This window comes from Eurytemora carolleeae, unplaced genomic scaffold (genome assembly GCF_000591075.1).
Source record: "Eurytemora carolleeae unplaced genomic scaffold, Eaff_2.0 scaffold493, whole genome shotgun sequence".
Classification (NCBI taxonomy): Eukaryota; Metazoa; Arthropoda; class Copepoda; order Calanoida; family Temoridae; genus Eurytemora; species Eurytemora carolleeae.
In genome coordinates this window covers 162,918-185,993 of record NW_019396728.1, presented here as the reverse complement: position 1 = coordinate 185,993, position 23,076 = coordinate 162,918, and the positions used below count along the sequence as shown (strand labels likewise).

Here is a 23,076-nt window from a genome sequence, read left to right as displayed (position 1 = left end):
AATTCGCGGATTTTCACAAAAAATTTCGTGGATTTTCAAAATTTTCAAAAATTTAATGAAGATCGAATTTTGATGGAGACAAATATTTGAAATTTTAATCATTCATAAACCTTCCCTGGGGTCTCTAGATGTCCCACAAAAAATTTGGGCCAGATCGGTTCAGCCGTTTTGACGTTTATTGGATACAAAAAAACAAACAGACAGACAGACAAACAGACAGACAAGTCAAATTTATATATAGAATATATATAAACAAGCTGAAGTGCCCGGCGTTGCCCGTGGAATAAAAAAACGTTTGGCCAGCTATACCTAACATATACACATACATACGTTTCTACAAGTCATTAGCAAATCAATGCTACATGCAATTAACAAAAATCATTTAATGAACCAAACCAAGTAGTTGAGCCTAAGGAAAAACAGGAAGCAAATAAGTGTTCACTATGGTTTAAAGGGTTACCCATGGTCAAGTTTTTAAGAAAATGGCGCAACACAAAGCGTTGGGATATATGACTTTTAACTGATCTTGAGCAAAACAAAATAATAGAAAGACTTTGATAACAAACTGGAAACAGATTTATTGATATTTTGTTTTTATTTGTATTTTATTTATTTATTAGAATTTTCTTGCCTTAATATATCTTTTTTTAATGGTACCATAGGCTAAGTTGTAATCCTAAATTTAAAAATTAGGATTTTTTAAAAGAAATAATCGAAAAATTGCACTCCTTTAAAAATTGTCCAAGATTGGCTCCAAAACCCAGTACTGAATACTGGTGTATGTGTAATATATATTTTCTTGAAAAATAATTTCACCTTCGTTGAAAGTAATTTTTTCATCCAAGAGTTCAGAAATTTTTTTTTCCTGCGCTGCCCTGAATTGGGAAAAAATATGGGGAGGGGGTTTATTTCTTTAAACTATACACCCCTGAACTAACCTGTTGATAGGTCTGACCCTTGAACAGGTTTGGGTCAGCTCATCCTCAGAGTTCTCTTCAGAATTATAATCAAACTCAACCGGTCGCCTCTAAATAAATAAATAAATAAATCAATAAATCAATCAATCAATCAATCAATCAACCAATCAACCAATCAACCAATCAACCAATCAACCAATCAACCAATCAATCAATAAATCAATAAATCTAAATCAATAAATCAATAAATCAATAAATCAATAAATCAATAAATCAATAAATCAATAAATCAATAAATCAATAAATCAATAAATATTGGATACAAACAAACAGACAGACAGACAAACAGACAGACAAGTCAAATTTATATATAGAATATATATAAACAAGCTGAAGTGCCCAGCGTTGCCCGTGGAATAAAAAAAACGTTTGGCCAGCTATACCTAACATATACACATACATACGTTTCTACAAGTCATTAGCAAATCAATGTTACATGATTAACATGATTACATGATTAACAAAAATCATTTAATGAACCAAACCAAGTAGTTGAGCTTAAGGAAAAACAGGAAGCAAATAAGTGTTCACTATGGTTTAAAGGGTTACCCATGGTCAAGTTTTTAAGAAAATGGCGCAACACAAAGTGTTGGGGAATATGACTTTTAACTGATCTTGAGCAAAACAAAATAATAGAAAGACTTTGATAACAAACTGGAAATAGATTTATTGATATTTTGTTTTTATTTGTATGCGTGCGCTTGTGCCCACACCAATTATCAAGAATAAATTATCTAAGTTAAAAATACATACATACGTACATACATATTTGAGCGAAGAGCTTTATTATACAGAAAGATATGTTTGTAAAGTATAAACAAATATATAGATGCATTAAAACGAAGATGCATTTATAAATTGGTCGGTCTAGACGTTTAATATTCTTCATTATTTATGTTTTGTATCTGTATAATGATAATGATAATGATAATGATAATGATAATGATAATGATAATGATAATGATAATGATAATGATAATGATAATTGCGATCAATCCTTCAATATTTAGATTCCAGAATTAAGCTTACGTCTCCATTTCAGTTCAATTCTCGTGAATTGACCAGTGTGAACAAGGTGGGAGCCAATCAACCAATCAATCAATCAATCAATCAGAGTTTTAATTATAAGCAGATGTAAACTGCCATTGTTCGTGTCCATGAGGCTTTAATTTCACTGACTTCAATAGCGTAGCTGTTCAGTGATAAGTTTTTTTAAATAACCTTATTCTTTTGATTTAAAATTCGTCCAACAGTTACACTACCAAAAAGACTACTACGGAGAAACAATAAATCTTAATTCTGAAGGAACGAGGCTTAAAATAACAAACATTAATACTTTCAAATCTTACGCTCTGCTTTGTAAATAAGATTTTTCCGTGAATATGAAACATGGTCCATGACCCATGGACCCATTGACCCTGGACCAGAACATGTACAAGACCACATTGACCACATGGACCATGGACCATGAACATGAACATGAACATGAACATGAACATGAACATGAACATGAACATGAACATGAACATGAACATGAACATGAACATGAACATGAACATACACATGAACATGAACATGAACATGAACATGAACATGAACATGAACATGAACATGAACATGAAAAAGAAAAGTAAAATTGGACATCAAAAGGCATATCAATTCAGCGAATAAAACCCTAACAGAACCTGAATGCGCAAGCATATCTATCGTATGAAAAAAAAATTATAAATAAAGGGGGGAGGGAAGACAATGTACACCCCTGACATGACTTAGAACTAAATATTACCATAATTCCATCTGAACCTTGAGTGGCCCCTGTAAACTTCCTTCCATGATGAGAGGATTGAGTTGCCCCTGAATCATCTAGTGTTACTGCGCCCTTTCCGTCACGATATACCCTTCAAATAAATATTAGGATGATCATTGAACAAAGCTAGGGGGATCTCATTTAGCACCTGAATTGAACAAAAGCCAAAATGCACAGATGTTGCGTAATTGCAAAAAAAACGAAATCGTTCAATTAATATTTATAAAGTAAGAAAATGTTTTCCAGGGCTCATTTTTACAATCTTTTTGCGCGTAAATTGCGCGGTATTCTTGTACATTCTGTAGATACACTGCCCTCTTCTGCTATCTGCACAGTGAATACAAATACTTTTCTTTGCTGTACCTGTACAACGTACCGTACACCCTATCATTTGTTGTACCTGTACATCTCGTTCTGTTGTCGAATTCTGAACTCTAAATCAGAAATCTGACAAAGCAGCCAACCCCACTGGGAGGCGTACAAGCATCTCTAAAAATAAATTAGTAAATAAAAGCTTTTTGATACCTGAAACTTCTCAATTATAATATCGCTTACTATTAAATTATTGTTTGTGCATTTTGGACAAAAAATGGATCTAATTTTCGGATTTTCCTATGAAAAAAAACACGATACTTAATCAGAATAAGTAGAAGTAGATAATAACATCATTAAAAATTTGAAAATTTAATAATTTAAAGATAAATTTGTACAGGTAAAAACTCAGTTAATTGGGAGAAATTACCAAGATAAGAAAACGTATTAACTCAAATATTTGAATTATTCTAGTTAAAAAAAATAGGCACAAAATCCTGTCCAATAAGATTAAAATAAAAATACCAAGATTTGTTAAAAAGCTCAAATCTATAAAAAGGACTGGATGCTTCATGCTGCAGAAACAATAAATGAAATTGTCAGATTTAAACATACTTTAACAATGATATTTTCCTAATTGTTACTGATATAAAGGTTTCACGGGTACCGTTGTGAATTATACATGCCCATCCTACCCTCTTCCCTCCCTCCTACCTACCTTCTTGAGATATCTATATTTAGCTCTCTCCTTGATAGGAGCGTACAGTACTGCTCCTGGGGTATACTTTTCATCCTCATCTGCACTATCTCCTCCACTACTAGACTCAGTAGCTTCAGGGTCTAATAAACAAACATTTCGAATATCAGTTGTTTAGTTTTTGGGCCGTTCCCCCCCCCCCTATATTCTTTTTGGCACTGTTTAAAAAAGGGAATTAAAAAAAAATGTTTTCGTCTAAACATTAACTTTTCTTACACTTTGACAAATTTTTACCCTAACAGAAGATATATGCAAAAAAAAAACGATCAGAGGCGTTTTCAGAAATTAATAGATTTCAAAGATCCATCCCCAAGAAGCCTCTGAAAACGATCCAGAAACGATGCAAAATCGAACGTGTTGTAACGATTGCTTTCGGATAGTTTTTCCTATTTAAAATAAAAAAATATAGAGATATTGATACGTTTAATAAAAGAAAACTTTGACATCAAACATTTTCAAAAAAGTTTCAATATTTAAAAAAAACGATCCATAACGATTAACAACAGTACAGACGATCATAGTTTTCTTTGGTTTTGTCATTAAATACCTAGAAAGCGTTGAACATGTCGTAAATGTCCGTAAAGTTGACCGAAGGTTTCATCCGCCTTCTTCTTGTTATATTTTCTTATCTTCGGCCGCCGAATTTTTGGCTCGCCGTCTTTCAGTCTTCGTTTTACAGTCTCTTTACCCTGTAGGTCTTGGACTGCAGGTTCAGTCCTAGGTCTTTCATTTACAACTCCACGTTGACAAGATAATCTTTTCTCACAGCTTACCACACCCAGCTGAACATAACAACATCAATCAATCAATCAATCAGTGAGTGGTTTAATGAAGGAGTGAGAGAGTGGTTGAATAAAGGAGTGAGCGAGTGAGTGGCTTTATGATGAAGGAGTGAGAGAGTGAGTGGTTGAATGAAGGAGTGAGGTAGTGAGTGGATAGATAAATAAGTGAGACAGTAAGTGGTTGAATGAAGGAGTGAGGCAGTGAGTGGTTGAATGAAGGACTGAGACAATGAGTGGTTTAATAAACGAGTGAGGTAGTTAGTAGTTGAATGAAGGAGTGAGGCTGTAAGTGATTGAATGAACAAGTGAGGCAGCAGTAGTTGAATCAAGAAGTTAGAGAATGAGTGATTGAATGAACGAGTGAGACAATGAGTGGTTGAATGAAGGAGTAAGGCAGTGAGTGGTTTAATGATCAAGTGAAACAGTGGTTGAAGGAGGTTTCACCTGTATCTGCTCAGCAGCGTGCTGACCGACCCTGATAGCTCGTAGTTTGGATATTCTCTCCTGCATTCTTCTAAACCTGGATTCTAGAGCTAACTGCCTTTCCTGGCACCTAGAGAACAAGAAAATAAAAAACTATTACAAACTATTGAGGTCGAAAGATTTTTTGTTAATCTCTTAAAAGCTCTGATCCATTTTGTTTTGTAAATAATTTGACAAGTAAAGCCAATTCCTTAATCTACTTCACTTAGTGTATTCCGTTTTTTTTTAAACTGTGCGTACTGTACTGCAGTAGAATTATCTGCACTTAACTATACTTTGCTTATTGTACTGCAAAAAATGTACTTAACTTATTGCCCTGCACTTATTGAACTGAAACAAAATTTTTATGTTAGACCTGATAAGTTTGGACTCCACCGATGAGATAGTATCATGTTCTTGTTGTTCTATACTCGACTCTAAGGCTTCACTTAGCACCTCATCTACATCTCTGCAGTGCAAAAACAATAACAATAACAATAACAATAACAATAACAATAACAACAACAGAAATAGCAATAACAATAACAATAATATTAACAATCATTAGCAACAAAAGTTATCATAACAAATTATTACAGTAACAATAGAACAAGAACAATAACAATGATAACATGATGACAACACTTCTTTGGTAACAATAATTATAAAAATAAAAATAACAATAACAATCTATTTCAGAAACAATAAATGAAGAACAATGATAGCATGATAACTTGATAACAACACTTCTTTGATCATTCAGTGCTCAGGATCCTTTTCATTTTGGAGCGGATCAGGATCCGGGATCCTTTCTTTTAACAAGAGGATCCGGATCCAGCTTTAATATAAGATTTTCAATTTTTTTTATGTTTTGTGACCAACAACTTTTTACTTCTTATATTTTAGTTGATATTTAACCAGGTGCATCAGGATGCTTGGATCACCACATTTTTGCGGTTCCCGGATCCAAGAAGCTAAAATGTTGCGGTTCCGGATCCTATGCACTTTAAGCGTTACGAGCTTTTTCCCTATCAAAGCAGTTGTCGTAGATTCTCTATTGTTTCTCCAAAGATGTTTAAAGGGAATAGTTTGACGTTCTCTCATAATTGAAAGATTGTTTTAACATTCACTCTAATTGTAAATTGTTCTGTAATTGTTCATAATTTACATGTCATAGGATCTATTCCATCATTCCAACCCACAAATATCTTATCGATTTTATAAGTAATTATANAGAGTTGATTAACTAATAAAAGATCCTAGCTGGGAAGTTTTGTATCTTTTGTTAATATGTAGATTAATTTAATCTTTATTTGATATCCCTTGTAATCGTACCCAGTCAGGGGTTGAAGGGAGCTTTAATTAGGGGAGGCCTAACTAAAATGCAGATATGGAAGTTGGTCTTTTAAATAGATCATCAGATTAAACGTGACAATTCTGTTTATCGAGATCAAGCGAGTATTCAACAAAAAAGTGTCCAGTGTTTTCTGGACAAGTAAAAAAAATATTTTGATAATTTTTTCCACATTTGTATCCGGATCCGGATGGACCACTGAGCCGCATTTTTACGTATCCGGAATCCGGACCCTCCGCACTGTTCACCTGGATAATTGATTAGATCTGTCCAGTAGTCCGTCAGTATTATCCTGAACTTCACCTTCCTTCTCAGCTTGACAAACATCTCCATCAAGTCCACCTAGAGTAATACTGTAACTATGGAGAAGTTAGAAAACAAAAAACAACTAAATTTTCAACTTCCTGAAAAATATAAGTGCGTTACATTTCATCAAAGGTAACCTTTTTGCACATCTAGATTAAATTTTGCACATTTAGATTAAATTTTGCACATCTAGATTAAATTTTGCACATTTAGATTAAATTTTGCCCATTTAGATTAAATTTTGCACACCTAAATTAAATTTTGCACATCTAGATTAAATTTTGCACACCTAAATTAAATTTTGCACATTTAGATTAAATTTTGCACATATAGATTAAATTTTGCACATCTAGATTAAATTTTGCAAATCTAGATTAAATTTTGCAAATCTAGATTAAATTTTGCACATCTAGGTTAAATTTTGCACATCAGATTAAATTTTGCACATCCAGATTAAATTTTGCACATCTAGATTAAATTTTGCACATCTAGATTAAATTTTGCACATCAGATTAAATTTTGCACATCTGGATTAAATTTTGCACATCTAGATTAAATTTTGTATGAACTCTGATCTAAAAAATCAAATCAAATTAGACTCTTCCGTGCCAAGGATCCATTTAAATTTGATGCGGATCCGCACTGTAAAAAAATAGATACCGGCTTCAGTTTTTGGTTATTTTTTATTATAAAACTAGATGAACCATTCAGAGATTCAGATTTAAGGAAACATCTGAATCTCTTTTTCCAACCTTTGGGGTTTGAGAGGAAAATATTTTTGTTTGATATTTTGCCAGCGGATCAGTTAAGATCCAGCAAGGCAAAATGTTGTGGATTCAACTGTTCCCAAGCACTACCCTTTGGGACGCCCTACGACTCATGAAGTAATCTTGAAATGACTACACCATCTCTCGAACAAATAAAAGCAAATGATTTTTTTTTTAATTTTGAAGAAATTTTAATTCAGAAGAAAAAAGTTTGGATAGTTTAAAATGAAGAAATGAAAACACAATTTGATATTGTTTCCACACTCCAAAAAAATTCTGGGAACTAAACCATTAATTTTAACAGCATGCCAAATAATAGGTGAAAAAAAACTTGATATGACAATTACTCTCGTAAGTTTAAATGAAACTTCTTATTTCGCAAGTTAAATAGAGATAAGATTTATTTCCCGTGTAATAAAATAAAAACTTCAATTATTTGCAAACTTAAAAAGAGTTCATTAATGCACAAACAAATTATTCTGAATTTTTATGTCTGTAAACAAACGAAATATTTTTTTTGCTTTAGCACACGATCGTGTAATCAAGTATATTAATTACATGATAGAGAGTAATTAACATAAAAACGACCTTTTATCAATTGCTTTATTATAAGACTAGCTTTGGAACCCAGTTTTGCCCGATTTTTTCCCTATAAAAGTTTACCCATTCACTTAGAATTTTAAAACCAAGCTATGAACATTTCCGTGGTTCACCCGAGTTCTTTTTTTTTGAGGCAAGTCGGTGCTTCATAAGTTAAGATCGAACAAACAAACAGACAAACATTGTTTATAGCTTTATATATATAAATGTTTCTGATTAATACCTATGTTGTCAATGTTACCCAAATTTAGAATCAGCTGATCCATTTTAACTCTCTTGTTATCTCTATCTTTCTAACATTATATCTGAAACTATTTTCTTTAATAAAGAATATTTCAAGAGTTACTGAAAAATTGAGCTAATTAATATCAGAGCAAACGTGTAGGGAGTAAATTGCAAGACAAAAATTTATTTTAGGTTAATCTTTAGATTTAAATTACAAAACTGGTAGTTAACATTTCACGGTATGAGAACAAAAAAAACTCTTTTCAAGGAAAAATTCCTTTTCCCTTTCAGTCATGTCTCTTTATTAATATATGATTAAACCGAACTGTCGAAGCATTTATAAGTGACCGCTAATTGAAACAGATGCTTGCCATTAAAACACTTTTTTGAGCAAACATTGAAAAGTTTTCTTTTTTAATTCTTACAATTTCTTCTATTTTCTACTGCACATGGGAAATACATGGATTTCAAAGATTCAAAGTTGTCGTTCCAGGTTCTTAATAAAAACAACTTTAGTTTTGCAATTAAATCAACCGTGGAAGGCTAATGTTTGAAAAACAAAAACAAAAATCTCTCATTTGAAATTAAATGAAGAAAAGAGAGGAAAAACACGGATAAAGGAAAAAATATTATTTTTAAAGGAAAAACCGTGAGAAAGAAATTTTAATGATTAGGGACTGTCTACATAATTTCAATGATTAAAGAGAATGTTTACACGTAATTCCAAGTGACACTTCAGTTATAGAGTAAGTAGCATGTCCACATCACAACGGTACAATTTGAATCTTCATCTGAGAAGATACTGTTGACAACTAATCAATTCTAAGCTAGAATAACATGAATGTCTCATTCCTCCTGGATCAGACAAAGTTTAGACGGTACCGTTTGAACGAACATGCCACATTAATATAAAGGGGGGGGGGGGTTGTCACTAGAAGATAAATCTACATCTAAGAATGTATTTTTATGAATCAGCTAGGTTGGAAGTCAAGTCAATTTTCTTCTTCACATGAGTATTTAAACTCTGGACCCTAAATAGTAAAAATAAAATTACTTTAAATGTAAAACTTTCCGAGAAAAATTAAAATGACAAAGAAAATGCGGAAGGAAAAAATTAAAAATTGTAATTTATTGATGGTTTGCGAGTATTATTAATAAATTTTGTGTCTTTCCCCAAATAATTTCTTAATAAAATCTGCCTCATTGATTTGAAACTAGTTTTCCTGCAGATAAAATAGATCTTGTCCTGGTTATCCCAGGGGTTTACTGTGCAGATATACACGGAAATACAAAAAAAAAATACGAGAACCCTCCCCCCACCGCTTGTAATAAATTTTACCCAAAAATGCAACTATTTCACCCCAAAATTACAATCATTTCACCCAAAAATGCAATCATTTTTCAAAAAAATGCATTTATTTCACCGAAAATAAGATAGTTTCACCAAAAATGCATTTATTTCACCAAAATTGCAACTATTTCAACCAAAATTACAATAAATTTTCCAAAAATACAATCATTTCACCCAAAAATGCATTTATTTCACCAAAAATGCAACTATTTCGCTCAAAAATGTAATTACTTAACTCAAAAAAAAGAAATTATTTAACCAAAAAATTAAGTTAATTAAACATAAAAGAAAGTATTTAACCCAAAAATTAAATAAATTAAACCTAAAATGCATTTTCCACAAGCAATTCAAATTCAACAGTTAGCTTACTCCAGGAATAAAAAAACTGTACCTGGTAAAGTTCTGTATCACAGTAGAAGGATGAAGGAGGATCGGAGAGAAGCAACCATCTGTATCCATCAACATCACCATCAAGATATCGGTAATAATTACAATCTCGAATCTAAAGAAAAGTTTAATCCAAAAAAGAAGATTTTAAGAAGTTTTGTTTGAAAAAGATTTTACAACATATATACAAAGCTTTTATAAAAAAAAGGTTTTATCCACATAAAAAAATTTAACCCTACATGAATGTTTATCCATTTAAGAAGTTTTTTTTCTTAAAAAAAAGTTTTATCCAAATATATGAGATCATATTAATTGCACCTGTTTATCAGCTGATGCTGGATCTGGATCCGTATTGTAGGGAGGGGAGAGAATATCTAAAAAAGCTGCAGGTCCGTCCACACTCTCCACCTTTCAATCAATCAATCAATCAATCAATCAATCAATCAATCAATCAATCAATCAACCAACCAATCAACCAACCATCAGTGAAGTCGGTCAAGTCAGTCAAGTCGGTAAAGTCGGTAAAGTCGGTCAAGTCGGTCAAGTCGGTCAAGTCGGTCAAGTCGGTCAAGTCAGTCAGTCAGTCAGTCGTGGATTAAAGAAAATATCTGAACACCTTTGGTCTTAAACTTGCTTGTAAAAGGTTAAATAAGTTTAAGGTCATTAATACCTTCTTATGTTTCAGTTTAAAAAGTTGAATTTAAACATCTAACATCATGAAAGTAAAACCTGGACAAGACAACACACTCTGAGAGTGGCAAAATAATAATAACTCAATTAATCAAGGCGGATCTCCTTAAAAAAAACACCAGGCAACCAAATAACAGAAATTAACGTCCTATTTCCAACGGAGGGTCACTCGAAAAAAACGCAGAGGTGAATATTTTCTCATAACAGATATTTCTCCCCCCCCCCTTTTTTGAAAATCATTTCCCTCCCCCAGAACCTGTTACGCATTGTTTAAAGGGTTTTATTCGCTGACAAATAAATGAGTTTTTTGGTAATAAGTATCAAAAAGAATAAAAAAGTTGCCTCCTGATGTCCAATTTTTTATTTTTTCCCCAAATCATCGAAAATCATTTCCTCAGTGGAGAAAGAAACGTCCTTTAAACCAAATATAAAATATAAAATTATTGAGTGATCGGCAATGTTTGGTAGTTGAACTGAGAATGTAATATTGTGGAGAATTTTTTTAAGGAATCATTTGAGACCTATGAGACGTTTTTATGGTCCATATTTGTTCAGCAAGAGCGCATATTCAATCTTTTAAATTCTCATAGATTGATAATTGAACGACGACGAAAAATGTAGTGAAAATTCTACAGTTCACTAATAAGTTGTTTTGAAACAGGTTAAGAAAATAAAACTTAACTATTATCATCGAAAATAAGTAATATTGCTTAGTTTTGGTTTCTGTAATATCTCATTGTTCACAAACATTACTGTAGATTTGCTACATGTTTTATTGAAAAGACGACATTTGAAGAACTTGAAGAAATCAGCGAACAAATTAAGATTAATAAATTCAATATAATAAAAAAGAAATATCTAACATTGATTTATTGAGAAAATTTTAATTTAGAAATATGTTCCTAAACATCTAATTATACTTAATTAAAACGTTTTAAATGTCTCAAATGAATCCTAAAAAATTCTCCACAACAGTTGAATTACTANTTCTGAAAAATATACATTCCCTTTAAATCTACCTGATGAATGTTGCCTGCTACAGGATCTAGAAAGCAAGGTTTGGATTCAGGTGTCAGCTCTAAGGTTGGAAGAGGTTCTACACAAACCAATTTGAGTTTAAAGGGGTTGTTCAACGTTTCAGAAAATACAAAAAAAAGGCCTAGGCTAAAGATTTGAATACAACTATTGATAATTATTCATCATAAATTATTTATGACAAATATCACAACTAAATATTAAGTTAAGTTTTAATGCTCAGGTTTAAGTGTTTTCTTATTTCAAAATAAGTTGATAATTGAAATGTCCACTTATAAAGCATTTATATCATATAAAACCATGTTATTATGATCTTTCAAACCGAGAGGGTTATTTACGTTTTGATAGACATTCATTCGCGCACCTGATAGGACACTAAATGGTGTCTTATGTCTTATTTATTTGTGTGTAGGGGGGTAGGGAGGATTTTGTATAGGGAATATTTATTTATAGGGGACAGGGAGTATTTATGTTTAGGGGGCATGAAGTATTTGTGTATAGGGGATATGGAGTATTTGTGTATAGATGGTAGGTAGTATTTGTGTGTATAGATGGTAGGTAGTATTTGTGTGTAGAGGGTAGTGAGTATGTGTGTGTAGAGGGTAGTGAGTATGTGTGTGTAGAGGGTAGTAAGTATGTGTGTGTAGAGGGTAGTGAGTATGTGTGTGTAGAGGGTCTACAGTGAGTATGTGTGTGTAGAGGGTAGTGAGTATGAGTATGTGTGTGTAGAGGGTAGTGAGTATGTGTATGTAGGGTGTAGGGAGTATTTGTGTGCAGGGAGTGTTTAGATTAGTTTAGTTTTTATTCCATAACATAACTAAATAGACAAAAATAAAGGAGGGGGGATGGGGTGTATATAAACTCAACTGGTTCCTGCTAAAAACAGTTCTCCCCGCTCAATTTTCCTCTTATAACTAGATGATAATGAATTGAGTACATCTACGTCAGTCCGCTGAAATTAGAGATAAATCATCCAATTTAATATTATCAAATTATAAACAGAAATACATATTGAACCAAGATATAACGATGTAAAATTGTAAATAAAATAAGCAACATAAACTTTTTCTTTGAAGAAGAGAGCATTTTTAAATGAAATATAAACTGATTAAAAAATGCGACTAATAATTATATATAATTGCCTGCAGTAGAAATACGCAAGTAAAGAACCCAAAAAATGAAAGTTATCAATTTTTTGAAAAATATTAATATATATTTCATACTTGATTAGACAACTTTAAAAGGTAACGTTGTGAATCGGGCATTGGCATATCGGAGGGTGAATTGAATATACATTTACAGTCCTTTAAAATAAAAAAAATGGAAATTACCTTTCTTGTAAATGATGTTATTTTAAGTTTCCCCTGAAGACAGCGAATTATACCGTACATGCTGGGGTGGTCGTGAAGGGGTATTCTCTCACCCTCACGGACTATAAATACACCCATAGAGATGGTGGAGTTCTCAGCAACCTACAACCAGGGGTGGATAATTTCTTTAAAATAATTTTCCCTCCAATTGAAAATCCCCCCCCCCAGATATGTTTGCGCAAAGCTGAGTGGGAAATTTTCACTGACTTGGGGAAAATAAAAATTTAAGGGAAAACAATGAATTTTTGGGTAATGGTAAAATCAAGAAGAATGTAAAACCTATTCTTCATACCCAAAGAAGTCCCAGGGAAGCAATAATCTCTAACAATACGGTAGAATTATGACTGAAGAAAAAAAATAATTGGGACTAAATTATCTACGTAATTTAACATGACTGAAGAATAATATCTTACTAAGGGTTAATCAGATAAAGTGTGAATGGGTATCATTATGCAAATAAAGCTTAAAATTGAGGATCACTTGAATATAAGTGATCAGTCCCTTTTTAGAAATATGTTATGTTGACAAATTTTACCTTAATATATGTGCACGGTGCATGCGCTCTTCTTTTTCTAATCAATTAATCAAATTAAAACAAAGTAAAGATTCATTTACAAATTAGGTTCCCTCCAAAAAAATGTCAACCAATTGGATCCAGTCGTTATTACATAATCTCTGAAAGTCGTCATTTTTAATTGTTCAAAATTTTCACGGATTTTTCTGTTTTAAATTGGTGCATTTTAAAAACAATTTTCGGGCAAGATTTCTCAATTTTAACCAGCCATAAACCTTCCCTGGCTCATGTGAGTTATTTTCGTTTATTGGATACAAATAAACAAACAGACAGACAGGCAAATACAGTATACAAGATATATATGAAAGAGGTTTATTAGATAGATTAAGATTTGATAATTATTGATTCCTGGAGGGTGACGAATTGTTGGTCGGAGCCTGCAAACTTTTATATTTATCTAAACCAACCTCTTTTCCTAAAATCAGAGGTGTATATTTTCTCGAAAAATCAATTTTCTTTCCACCCCCCTTTAAAAAAATTTTTTTTCTCCACAAAATTTATACAGGGTGTCTCTGAAAAATGTGTGTTGAGTCTTTTTAGCCTACTCATCAACGTTGTTATGTGTTGAAAGTGCTTCAAAATAGGGGGGAGGGGTGTCTTCGATGAAATTTTTCTCTCCAAAAAGCCGTTTTAACCATAAAAAGTAGACCTAAAATTAAATAACTAGGCTTTAAGGGCGCTTCCTGTCCATCTTCTATTTCAATTGTATACATGTTCTCGTTGTATATATTTTAAAACAAAAACAAACAAAAAATTTCGAGGATTAAAAAAAAAAGCTGTGGATTTTCAAAATTTTCAAAAATCGAATTTTGTTATAAGCAATTGAAAATTTGATGATCAATAAACCTTCCCTGGGGTCACGCGTGGTCCCGCACAAAATTTGGACCAGATCGGTTCAGCTGTTTTGAAGTTTATTGGATACAAACAGACAAACAAACACACAGACAAGCAAAGTATATATATAGTATATAGATGTGCTCTGTCTCTTTTCCAAAGAGTTATTACAGAATAGAATAATTGCGCATTTGTAATGATATAATTTAGGATTTAAAAAAAATTTGACTTAAAAAGGTTTCTGATTTTTAAAAAATTCTTTGAAATACATTTCAAGTACATCTTGAAGGCTAAATTGGCATTTCAGAGTAAATGTTTCAACGACAATTCATAAGTTTATACCTCCAAGGAGTGATGTTAACTGGACTAAAAAAGCCTAAACACCCTTTTTTCAGAGACACCTTGTATAATGTATAATGTATATGCTTGCGGCGAGTCCAAAATCTTTTTCAGGGTTTAATTCGCTGAAATTGGGGGAAATAAATGTTTTTTAGGAGTTTTAGGGTATAAAGTAAGAAAAAAGAAGAAGTTGCCTTCTCATGTCCAATTTTTCATTCCCCTAATTATCAAAAATCTGAAAAATATACACCCCTGAAAAACAATTTAGTTATTTCTCTCAATTATGATCTAAAATTACCGGTCTGGGTCATTATTAACAATCTAATCTCATTAAAACAATTTCAACCTAATTTAATAATTTTTATAGAATTCTTCCAGATAAACGCCGTACGTACAGGGGGCCACAAAAAGGGTATTCTTATGACTTATGAGTATGACCAGGGGTGTATATTTAGAAAATTCCACTCCCCCCTCCCCGGGGGGGGGGGGGGTAAAATGATTGTTCATGCGCGGAGTAAAAAAATCGAAAAATGTTAACGCATAAGGCAAGGTTTTCATCCTGATAGATAACACTAGGGGGAAAATGTTTTTTCATGGTAGGTCTCTTGAAATTACGTTTATGGTCTATTTAAACTATTTTTGGGCTGAAATTCTTGTTTTAAAAGATTGTAAAAATTTGTGGTAAAAAATATTTAATTTTGAGGGCAAAAATAATTTAACTTCTTTATAAATACAATAATAGACATTTAATATGGCGTCCCTACCTGTCAGCTGACTAGTTTGAACGAGAAGCTTCTCGAACTTTTGTTTAAAATTCTCTGATTTAGAGAAAGTTCCCATTGCTAGATTAAAAACTTTTTCAATTCCATGGCACATTTTAAACCTCTGAAATTTTAAATTGTTAACATAAAAAGTGGTAATATTCTCTGAAAGTATTTTAATGTTTTCGATCCTTATTTACAAACAAAATTCAAAAAATTTTACGTCTCAAAAATAAGAAAATTTAGACAGATCTTGGTCAGCTTCAACTCCATATTTAGGAATGTCTGACAGTATTCCAGCCCAAGTCCTCAAGTCCAGTTTGTGCAGGTCCAATTAAAGTTCTGCCCGACACAGCTGGGTCAACTAGGTACTTGTCCGCTACAGTCTGCAGGTCAGCTTTACACACATTCTTCACCCTAATAGCATTTGTATTAACCAGTGAGACACACTGGACTGCCATTTATCAACTGAAATTTAATTTACGTCCTTTGGCGGTTATTTCATAAATTTCTACGGAGTGAAGGTTGATTGTTTGTTTACTTATTTAATATTTGACTTTTAGGGCGCTGTGCGCCCATCTTCTATTTTGAATGTGAACATGTTCTCTTTGTATACATTGTAAAACAAAAACGTAAGGAAAACTTAGCTGATTTTATAATACAAAATTTGTAGATTTTTAAAATTTACAAGATCAGTTTTTGTTAGAAGCAAATTTTTGAAAATTCGATAATCCATAAACCTTCCCTGGGGTCAATCAAGGCCACACAAAATTTGGGCTCGATCGGTTCAGCCGTATTGACGTTTATTGAATACAAACAGACAGACAAACAAAGTATAAATAGAAGAAGATTATGGATTTTGTAGATGACTGTTAAGACTTAAATTATAGATTTAAATAGTCCAATGAACATGAAAAAACAAAAACAATTGTGCAATATACACAGACCCATTTCACTAAATCAGTGGAGTTTAGCTACTGTTGTTTAAAACTATTTGCTTTTTAAAACCTAAAATACAAAATATTTGCTTAAATATCAAATTCTTGTTCCAAAGTTGAATGTGTTTCTCTGGAGACTAAACAAATATTTAAAACTTTCAATGCTATTTGTTTAAAAACAAAACACGTATTTGAAGACGATGTTTCAATCATTGACTGAAAGTCATAGTTCGCTACAAGGACATCGAATTCTTTGCCCCTGAGAACTGTGTTCCCTTCTTATTCTGTGTTCATTGAACATAGAATCCTTTACCATTTAGAACTGTGTTTCTTGAACATAGAATCCTCTACACCTTAGAACTGTGTTTCTTGAACATAGAATCCTCTACACCTTAGAACTGTGTTCCCTTCTTATTCTGTGTTCATTGAACATAGAATCCTCTACCCCTGAGAACTGTGTTTCTTGAACATAGAATCCTCTACACCTTAGAACTGTGTTCCCTTTTATTCTGTGTTTATTGAACATAGAATCCTCCACACCTAGAACTGTGTTCCCTTTTATTCTGTGTTTATTGAACATAGAATCCTCTACTCCTTAGAACTATGTTCCCTTCTTATTCTGTGTTTATTGAACATAGAATCCTCTACTCATTAGAACTGTGTTTCCATCTTATTCTGTGTTTATTGAACATAGAATCCTCTACTCCATAGAACTATGTTCCCTTCTTATTCTGTGTTCCTTGAACATAGAATCCTCTACCCTTTAGAACGTGTTCCCACTATATTCTATGCTCTCTGAGCATAGTATCCTCTACCCCTATGAACTGTGTTCCCACTTTCTTCTATGATCTCAGAGCATAGTATCCTTTACCCCTGAGAACTATGTTCCCACCTCATTCTGTGTTCCTGGAACATAAGAACTGTGTTCCTTTCTTACTCTTTGTTCTTACAATATTGTGTTCTCTGAACATAGAGAACTGTGTTCCTAACTTATTCCGTGTTCCCTGAACAAAGATAAGCGTGTTCCTATGATACTCTGAGTTCCTTGAACATAGAGAGCTGTGTTCCTACCTTATTCTGTGTTCCTTGAAGATAGAATCCTCTACTCCTGAGAGGAAAACACGAAGACCTCTGTATCCTGGTTGAACAGGTTCATCTAGTCTCTGGAAGATACGAAGCTGACCCTCTTCCACATCCTGGTATACATAATTATAGAGATAAGTACTCATTTGCACAGAATTTTGAAAACAGCAAAATCTGAGTGACCTGTATGAAAAAAATAATAAATATGAGTTTATGTTAAACAGAGTGAGACGGAGTAGATAAGTGGGCTTGGTCCAACAACAAAAATGGGTTTAAAGGAATAAGGGTCAAGATGATAGAGAAGGACATTAAAAGAAGTTCTAAAAAACAGGAAAATAGAGAACAGCCTGGATTTGCCAGTAGAGAACATGGAGGACAGATAAAAACGACAATAGGACAAAAGGACATCATAGCTAGAATACACCAAGATCAAAAAGGACAGGGGGGGGGGGGGGCTGAAGCGTTAGGAAGGACAAATAGAGGAAATCATCAAGGGACATGACAGGAAGTAAAAGGGAAAACAGGACAGGACAATGTTTTGAATAATATAAAAACCTGATCTGAGAAGTTTCCTTCTGCAGCCCATTCTCCAGCTTTACGGTACACAGAGAACGTTTCTTAAATATTCAATATACAGAGATTACACAAATACACTTGGATCCTTAATAGCTTAGAATAGGAAGACAATTGTTGAATTTCAGATATAACAATGAACCTGAAACACAGCAATTGTGTAGTGTACACAGACCCATTTAATTTAATGATTTGATTTTCAAGCTAATGGTACAATTATTCGCTTTAAAACAAAATCGAATGAAGATAAAAATTTCTTGAAAACCGTCTTCATGTTCCAAAGTTTTATGGAAAAATTGACAGTACTCTTTAAATAAAAAAGTCAAAAAAAATTTGATAATTTTCATTGAAATAATATCTCTTATTTTTACCTTACGTTCAGTTGATTATTTTATATCATTGTTCTCAAAACTATAAAGAGGTTTACCTAGATTTTTAGGGTCTCTGTAACTATAGAAGGTAAAGGTCCCAGAACCTAAATCAAAATAGTTGTATATTGAAAAAAAAAATGTTTACAAATATGTTCGCCTACTGCGTCTGTTCCTTGTACTTCTCCTTGATCACGAATTTTTATTTTGTCCTTGTGCTTGTCATATGCTTGTTCTGCTAATTGATGTCCTTGCCCTACTTATTTTTGTCCTAGTCCTTGTTCTAGTCTTTGTCCTGCTTATTTTTGTCCTTGTTTTGATAATTATTGTCCTTTGTCCTGCTTATTCTAGTTCATGACGTGTCCTTCTTGTCAATGCACTTTCTCTGTTCCAACCGAAAGTTTCTTTTTTACCAGAATACCAGACCACCATCAGTTTTTATTCAGTTATATAAGTTACAAACTTAATCAAATTAGTAACATTTCTAAATAGTTTTCAAAATAATTAGGTGGTAAGTGAACATAAACCGTTATATATGATTAAATCAATAATGATAATCACAGACAACCTTCGCTTATTGAAAAGACATCAATTAATAAAAAATGGACAAAGGAAACAAATTAAAGCCAATTGGCTACTTCCCCACTCCCCGAATTTTTCAGTTTCTACCTGCGGTAGCTCCGCCTCCATATACTACCCCCCTCCCCAATTTTTCAGTTTCTACCTGCCGTAGCTCCGCCTCCATATGCTCCGCCCTTCTCTCTGATTTCTGGATGCAAATATTTAGAAGACATAACCGCTGCAAGAACTCTAAAAATACATTACTTCTCACTATAAAATCAATGAAAGTAAGTCCAGGAGAAGAAAGTTTCAAATCGTGCTAATGTTCAGGTTTGGGCACAAATGTTGTATTCAACGCTTTAGTAACTCTTCCTGTGCCGAGTGAAAATATTTTAAACATATTGTCAAGCATTATCAATATTTTGATCTTATAAATTATTCTAAAATTTGTTTCCTCAGTATTCTTTTAAATACGGAGAGAACAGAGGATTTTGATTTTCCTCCATTTTCAATTTAATTGTAAGAACAATATAATACTAATATTAGAATATTTCAACTTTACAAGTCGTTTTACTTTAAAATATCAGAACAGAATATAAAGAATTCACTATTTTTTGTTTCATTATCTAAATTCTACCTAAAATCTAGTTTTGTTAACAAAATGTGTAAATGCTTGAAAAGTAACATTGATTCAAATCTGTGAAATGTCTCAAAATCGCGACATGTTTCAAAACGTGCGCCCAAACTTTGAATTTGCTTCAAAAATGTGACATGGTCTAAAATAAAATGAGACGTTTGCAGGCGGGTTTTTTAAATCTTAACAACTTAACATCTTAAAACTTAAATCGAAAAATAGAAAAGATAACTTTGCACATTTGGTCGAAACCAGACACTCGGTGTCAGGTCTGGGGCAAATCATGGGTTCAAAATTTCTTCCCCTGAAATCATATTAGGTATCAAGTAATATGTTTTTTGATGGTCCAATTCCAATTGAAAGGAGGTCAAACGGGAGGTCAGATACAGGGCGCCCCCCGAAACATGACAGTAGTAAGAAGACTTGAAGATCGTCTTTTATTTTTATTATAATTCGCTACATTTATTTGTTAACATTATTTTTCAATTAAACTTCTTAATCTCCAAATACCACTACTTCAGGCATTTCCGAAATGTCTGCCTTTTATGTTCTTTCTATATTACCCGAGATATGAAGAATTTCTTTCAGATTTCGACAATTTTGGTTTTATTTGACAAAATTAAAATCTGAACGAAATTCTTAATATCTCCGGAAATGTTGACAGCACAAAAAAAGGCAAACCACGTGTTGGACATTCCAGATCTAGGAGAATTTTGTGGATATTGTTTTAAGAATCTGTACGAGTTAAAGTAAGTTGACGAATGACGACTGAATGTCTCAAATAAATTCAAAGTTCAACGACGCCTTTCAAGTTGTGTTGCTACTGTCGTTTCGTGGGACAACCTATACTATACCTGAGTGGGGTGGAGTCTGGATGAGTATGATGTACAGTGGGACATCCTATACTATACCTGAGTGGGGCGGAGTCTGGATGAGTATAATGTACAGTGGGACACCCTTAACTATACCTGAGTGGGGCGGAGTCTGGATGAGTATGATGTACAGTGAGACACCCTTAACTATACCTGAGTGGGGCGGAGTCTGGATGAGTATGATGTACAGTGGGACATCCTATACTTTACCTGAGTGGAGCGGAGTCTGGATGAGTATGATGCACAGTGGGACACCCTATACTATGCCTGAGTGGGGCGGAGTCTGGATGAGTATAATGTACATTAGGACACCCTATACTATACCTGAGTGGAGCGGAGTCTGGATGAGTATGATGTACAGTGGGACACCCTATACTATACCTGAGTGGGGCGGAGTCTGGATGAGTATGATGTACAGTGGGAAATCCTATACTATACCTGAGTGGGGCGGAGTCTGGATGAGTATGATGTACAGTGGGACACCCTATACTATACCTGAGTGGAGCGGAGTCTGGATGAGTATAATGTACAGTAGGACACCCTCTATATTATACCTGAGTGGGGCGGAGTCTGGATGAGTATAATGTACAGTAGGACACCCTCTATATTATACCTGAGTGGGGCGGAGTCTGGATGAGTATAATGTACAGTGGGTAGGGATTGTGAAGTAAAGTTTATTGGAAAAGGAACAACATGGTGCAGTTTTCTTTCCTCAACCTGAAATTAAAGGGACTGTACACGTAATTTCAAGGCTGCCTTCATTAATAGTGACATATCCGATTAACAGCGGTACCCTTTACTTCTTTATGTGAGTAAAAATCAGGAAGATAATTGTATTTTCTGGCTAAACAAGTATTAACTTTATGAAAAAGAAAGGTTTTTAATGATCTGGAGTAAGAATGACAAATTGGACTTCAAGAGGCAAGGTTTATTTAAATCCTTTTGATAATTTTCCCTCAAAAATATATTAATTTTCTGCTAAAATCATTCCTTAAGCAAATAAACCCTGAAACAAAAACATTACTTTTTGGGAAAAATAATTATTTTCAAAATGGGGGGAAGAGGATATGATTTTTCAAAACATATACAATACATCACTGGGGAAAACTTTTTATCACCCCCCCCCACCGGCCCCCCCAAAAAAGCAATATTTAAAACATATATACCCCTGTCTAGCGTCTAAATCTGAAGACAAGATTATTATTTTCTTGGAATATTATTGAAAGAATTTTAAATTGGCGAAAACAAAATATTTGATGGAATCAAAAAATAATTTTTTTAAAGTGCATTTTCTTCACAGAATTTGAATAATGAAATCAAGTTCTCAAGAAATCAAGTTCTCAGAAATCAAAGATAAAGTTTGTTAAACAAACTAAACTGAGTTAAAAATATTAGGACTTATTAAACTTGATTTTAAAACTAAGCCCGGTATAAATGAGACTTTTTAGAGAAACTAGATGCTAAACATGAGCATTTCAAATATGTCCTTAGCACACTCAGCCAATTCCCCTCCCCTACAGTCTGACGATTTAAAAATTGGATCTCAGAATTTTAAAATTTCTATTTAAAAATGATTGCAAACCTGGAACTGTTCCTCCTTGAAACAAGTTAAAGGAGAACAGGTTCCCGAAAGGGCGGATACAAAGTTCTCCGCCCCTCGTACTAACTGATCTTGAGTCTCTGGTACTGTGTTGAGAGCCACCTTCATACAGTTCTTGTTGAGGAGCAACTCCGAGAGGAGACGGAATTTCTCCATCAATATATTTCCGTCCTGTCGCAGATCACGACATTCATTCCAATATAATTCGGAGCTGACAAAATTAATTTGTTACCCATTAAAAAATGTCTTAATTTGGGATCTTAAACAGCCCCCCCCCCCCCCGTTGTAGAACCCAGACCATCCAAAATTGAGGTGTCAAAACAAACTTAAATAATTCTATAGAATATTTTCACCAAGTTAATTCCTTACCCACATTATCAGGATCGATCTGATTTTTTGGTTTCTCTTTTCGCCCAACCAAATAAAAACGTTAAAAGTTAAAAGCCAGTTTAGAGGTTTTAAAGAAGTGAAGGTCCCTGAGTGGAAAGCTTTGAAAGATGATTTACATGCTGCATTCCTGAATACAGTAAATAAATAAAATTTATTAATTAATCTAAGTGACAGATTTTAAAGTGACCCTATTAGAGTGGCATGTTTTATTCACAATTTGGTACCCTAAGCACCTCTTTTGACAGGAAGCAAAAAATATGTAAAAGTAAAATAAAGTATCAAAATTTTACACTTTTAAAGATGTAAAAACCTCCAGGTCTTTCTCATTGTTGCCTAGATACAGGTGTAAAGGGTACCGTTGTAGATT

At 33.2% G+C, this 23,076-nt stretch overlaps 3 protein-coding genes across 4 annotated transcripts in view; all 3 read right to left on the bottom strand.

Moving 5' to 3' along the window:
• Window positions 1-938: 938 nt before the first annotated feature.
• On the bottom strand, window positions 939-8,435 carry LOC111707870 (KAT8 regulatory NSL complex subunit 1; the record flags this gene model as incomplete). The annotated part of the gene is given in 9 exon segments (XM_023481054.1): window positions 939-1,027; window positions 2,764-2,875; window positions 3,185-3,273; window positions 3,815-3,936; window positions 4,401-4,635; window positions 5,080-5,188; window positions 5,474-5,566; window positions 6,700-6,793; window positions 8,348-8,435. Coding segments are annotated over 9 exon segments (986 nt in total), but the record flags the coding sequence as incomplete, so codon positions are not given.
• Window positions 8,436-15,824, bottom strand: LOC111707871 (2-aminoethanethiol dioxygenase). The gene is made up of 9 exons (XM_023481055.1): window positions 15,694-15,824; window positions 14,105-14,171; window positions 13,718-13,754; window positions 13,144-13,284; window positions 12,686-12,764; window positions 11,797-11,873; window positions 10,406-10,495; window positions 10,092-10,202; window positions 8,436-9,380 (listed from the first exon to the last, which is right to left on the bottom strand). Exons 1-9 carry the CDS (start codon window positions 15,803-15,805, stop codon window positions 9,342-9,344), a joined length of 753 nt encoding a protein of 250 aa, XP_023336823.1. The 5' UTR covers window positions 15,806-15,824; the 3' UTR covers window positions 8,436-9,341.
• LOC111707869 (presequence protease, mitochondrial) overlaps window positions 15,693-23,076 on the bottom strand; it is a 20,033-nt gene continuing 12,649 nt past the window's right edge. The window contains exons 20-27 of one of the 2 annotated variants that reach the window (XM_023481052.1): window positions 22,796-22,836; window positions 22,302-22,490; window positions 21,333-21,436; window positions 19,377-19,462; window positions 18,712-18,759; window positions 18,267-18,328; window positions 17,700-17,824; window positions 15,693-16,107 (exon numbers count right to left, since the gene is read on the bottom strand). In XM_023481052.1, coding sequence (XP_023336820.1) covers window positions 15,966-16,107; window positions 17,700-17,824; window positions 18,267-18,328; window positions 18,712-18,759; window positions 19,377-19,462; window positions 21,333-21,436; window positions 22,302-22,490; window positions 22,796-22,836 — 797 coding nt within the window. In that variant the 3' untranslated portion in view covers window positions 15,693-15,965. Of the gene's footprint in view, window positions 16,108-16,988; window positions 17,633-17,699; window positions 17,825-18,266; window positions 18,329-18,711; window positions 18,760-19,376; window positions 19,463-21,332; window positions 21,437-22,301; window positions 22,491-22,795; window positions 22,837-23,076 lie in introns of those variants that run through there. The other variant, XM_023481053.1, reaches the window with a different exon arrangement.

Bases quoted from the DNA above. Each gene is read 5' to 3' on its own strand.
- LOC111707871 (XM_023481055.1), bottom strand. From the start codon at position 15,805: ATGTGCCATGGAATTGAAAAAGTTTTTAATCTAGCAATGGGAACTTTC. The intron at 14,172-15,693 runs GTAGGGACGCCA...CTCTGATTTTAG, and splicing joins TCAAACTAGTCAGCTGACAG to GAAAAGAGGTTGGTTTAGAT. The intron at 11,874-12,685 runs GAACCAGTTGAG...TGGTTTGTGTAG, and splicing joins GGGAGAACTGTTTTTAGCAG to AACCTCTTCCAACCTTAGAG.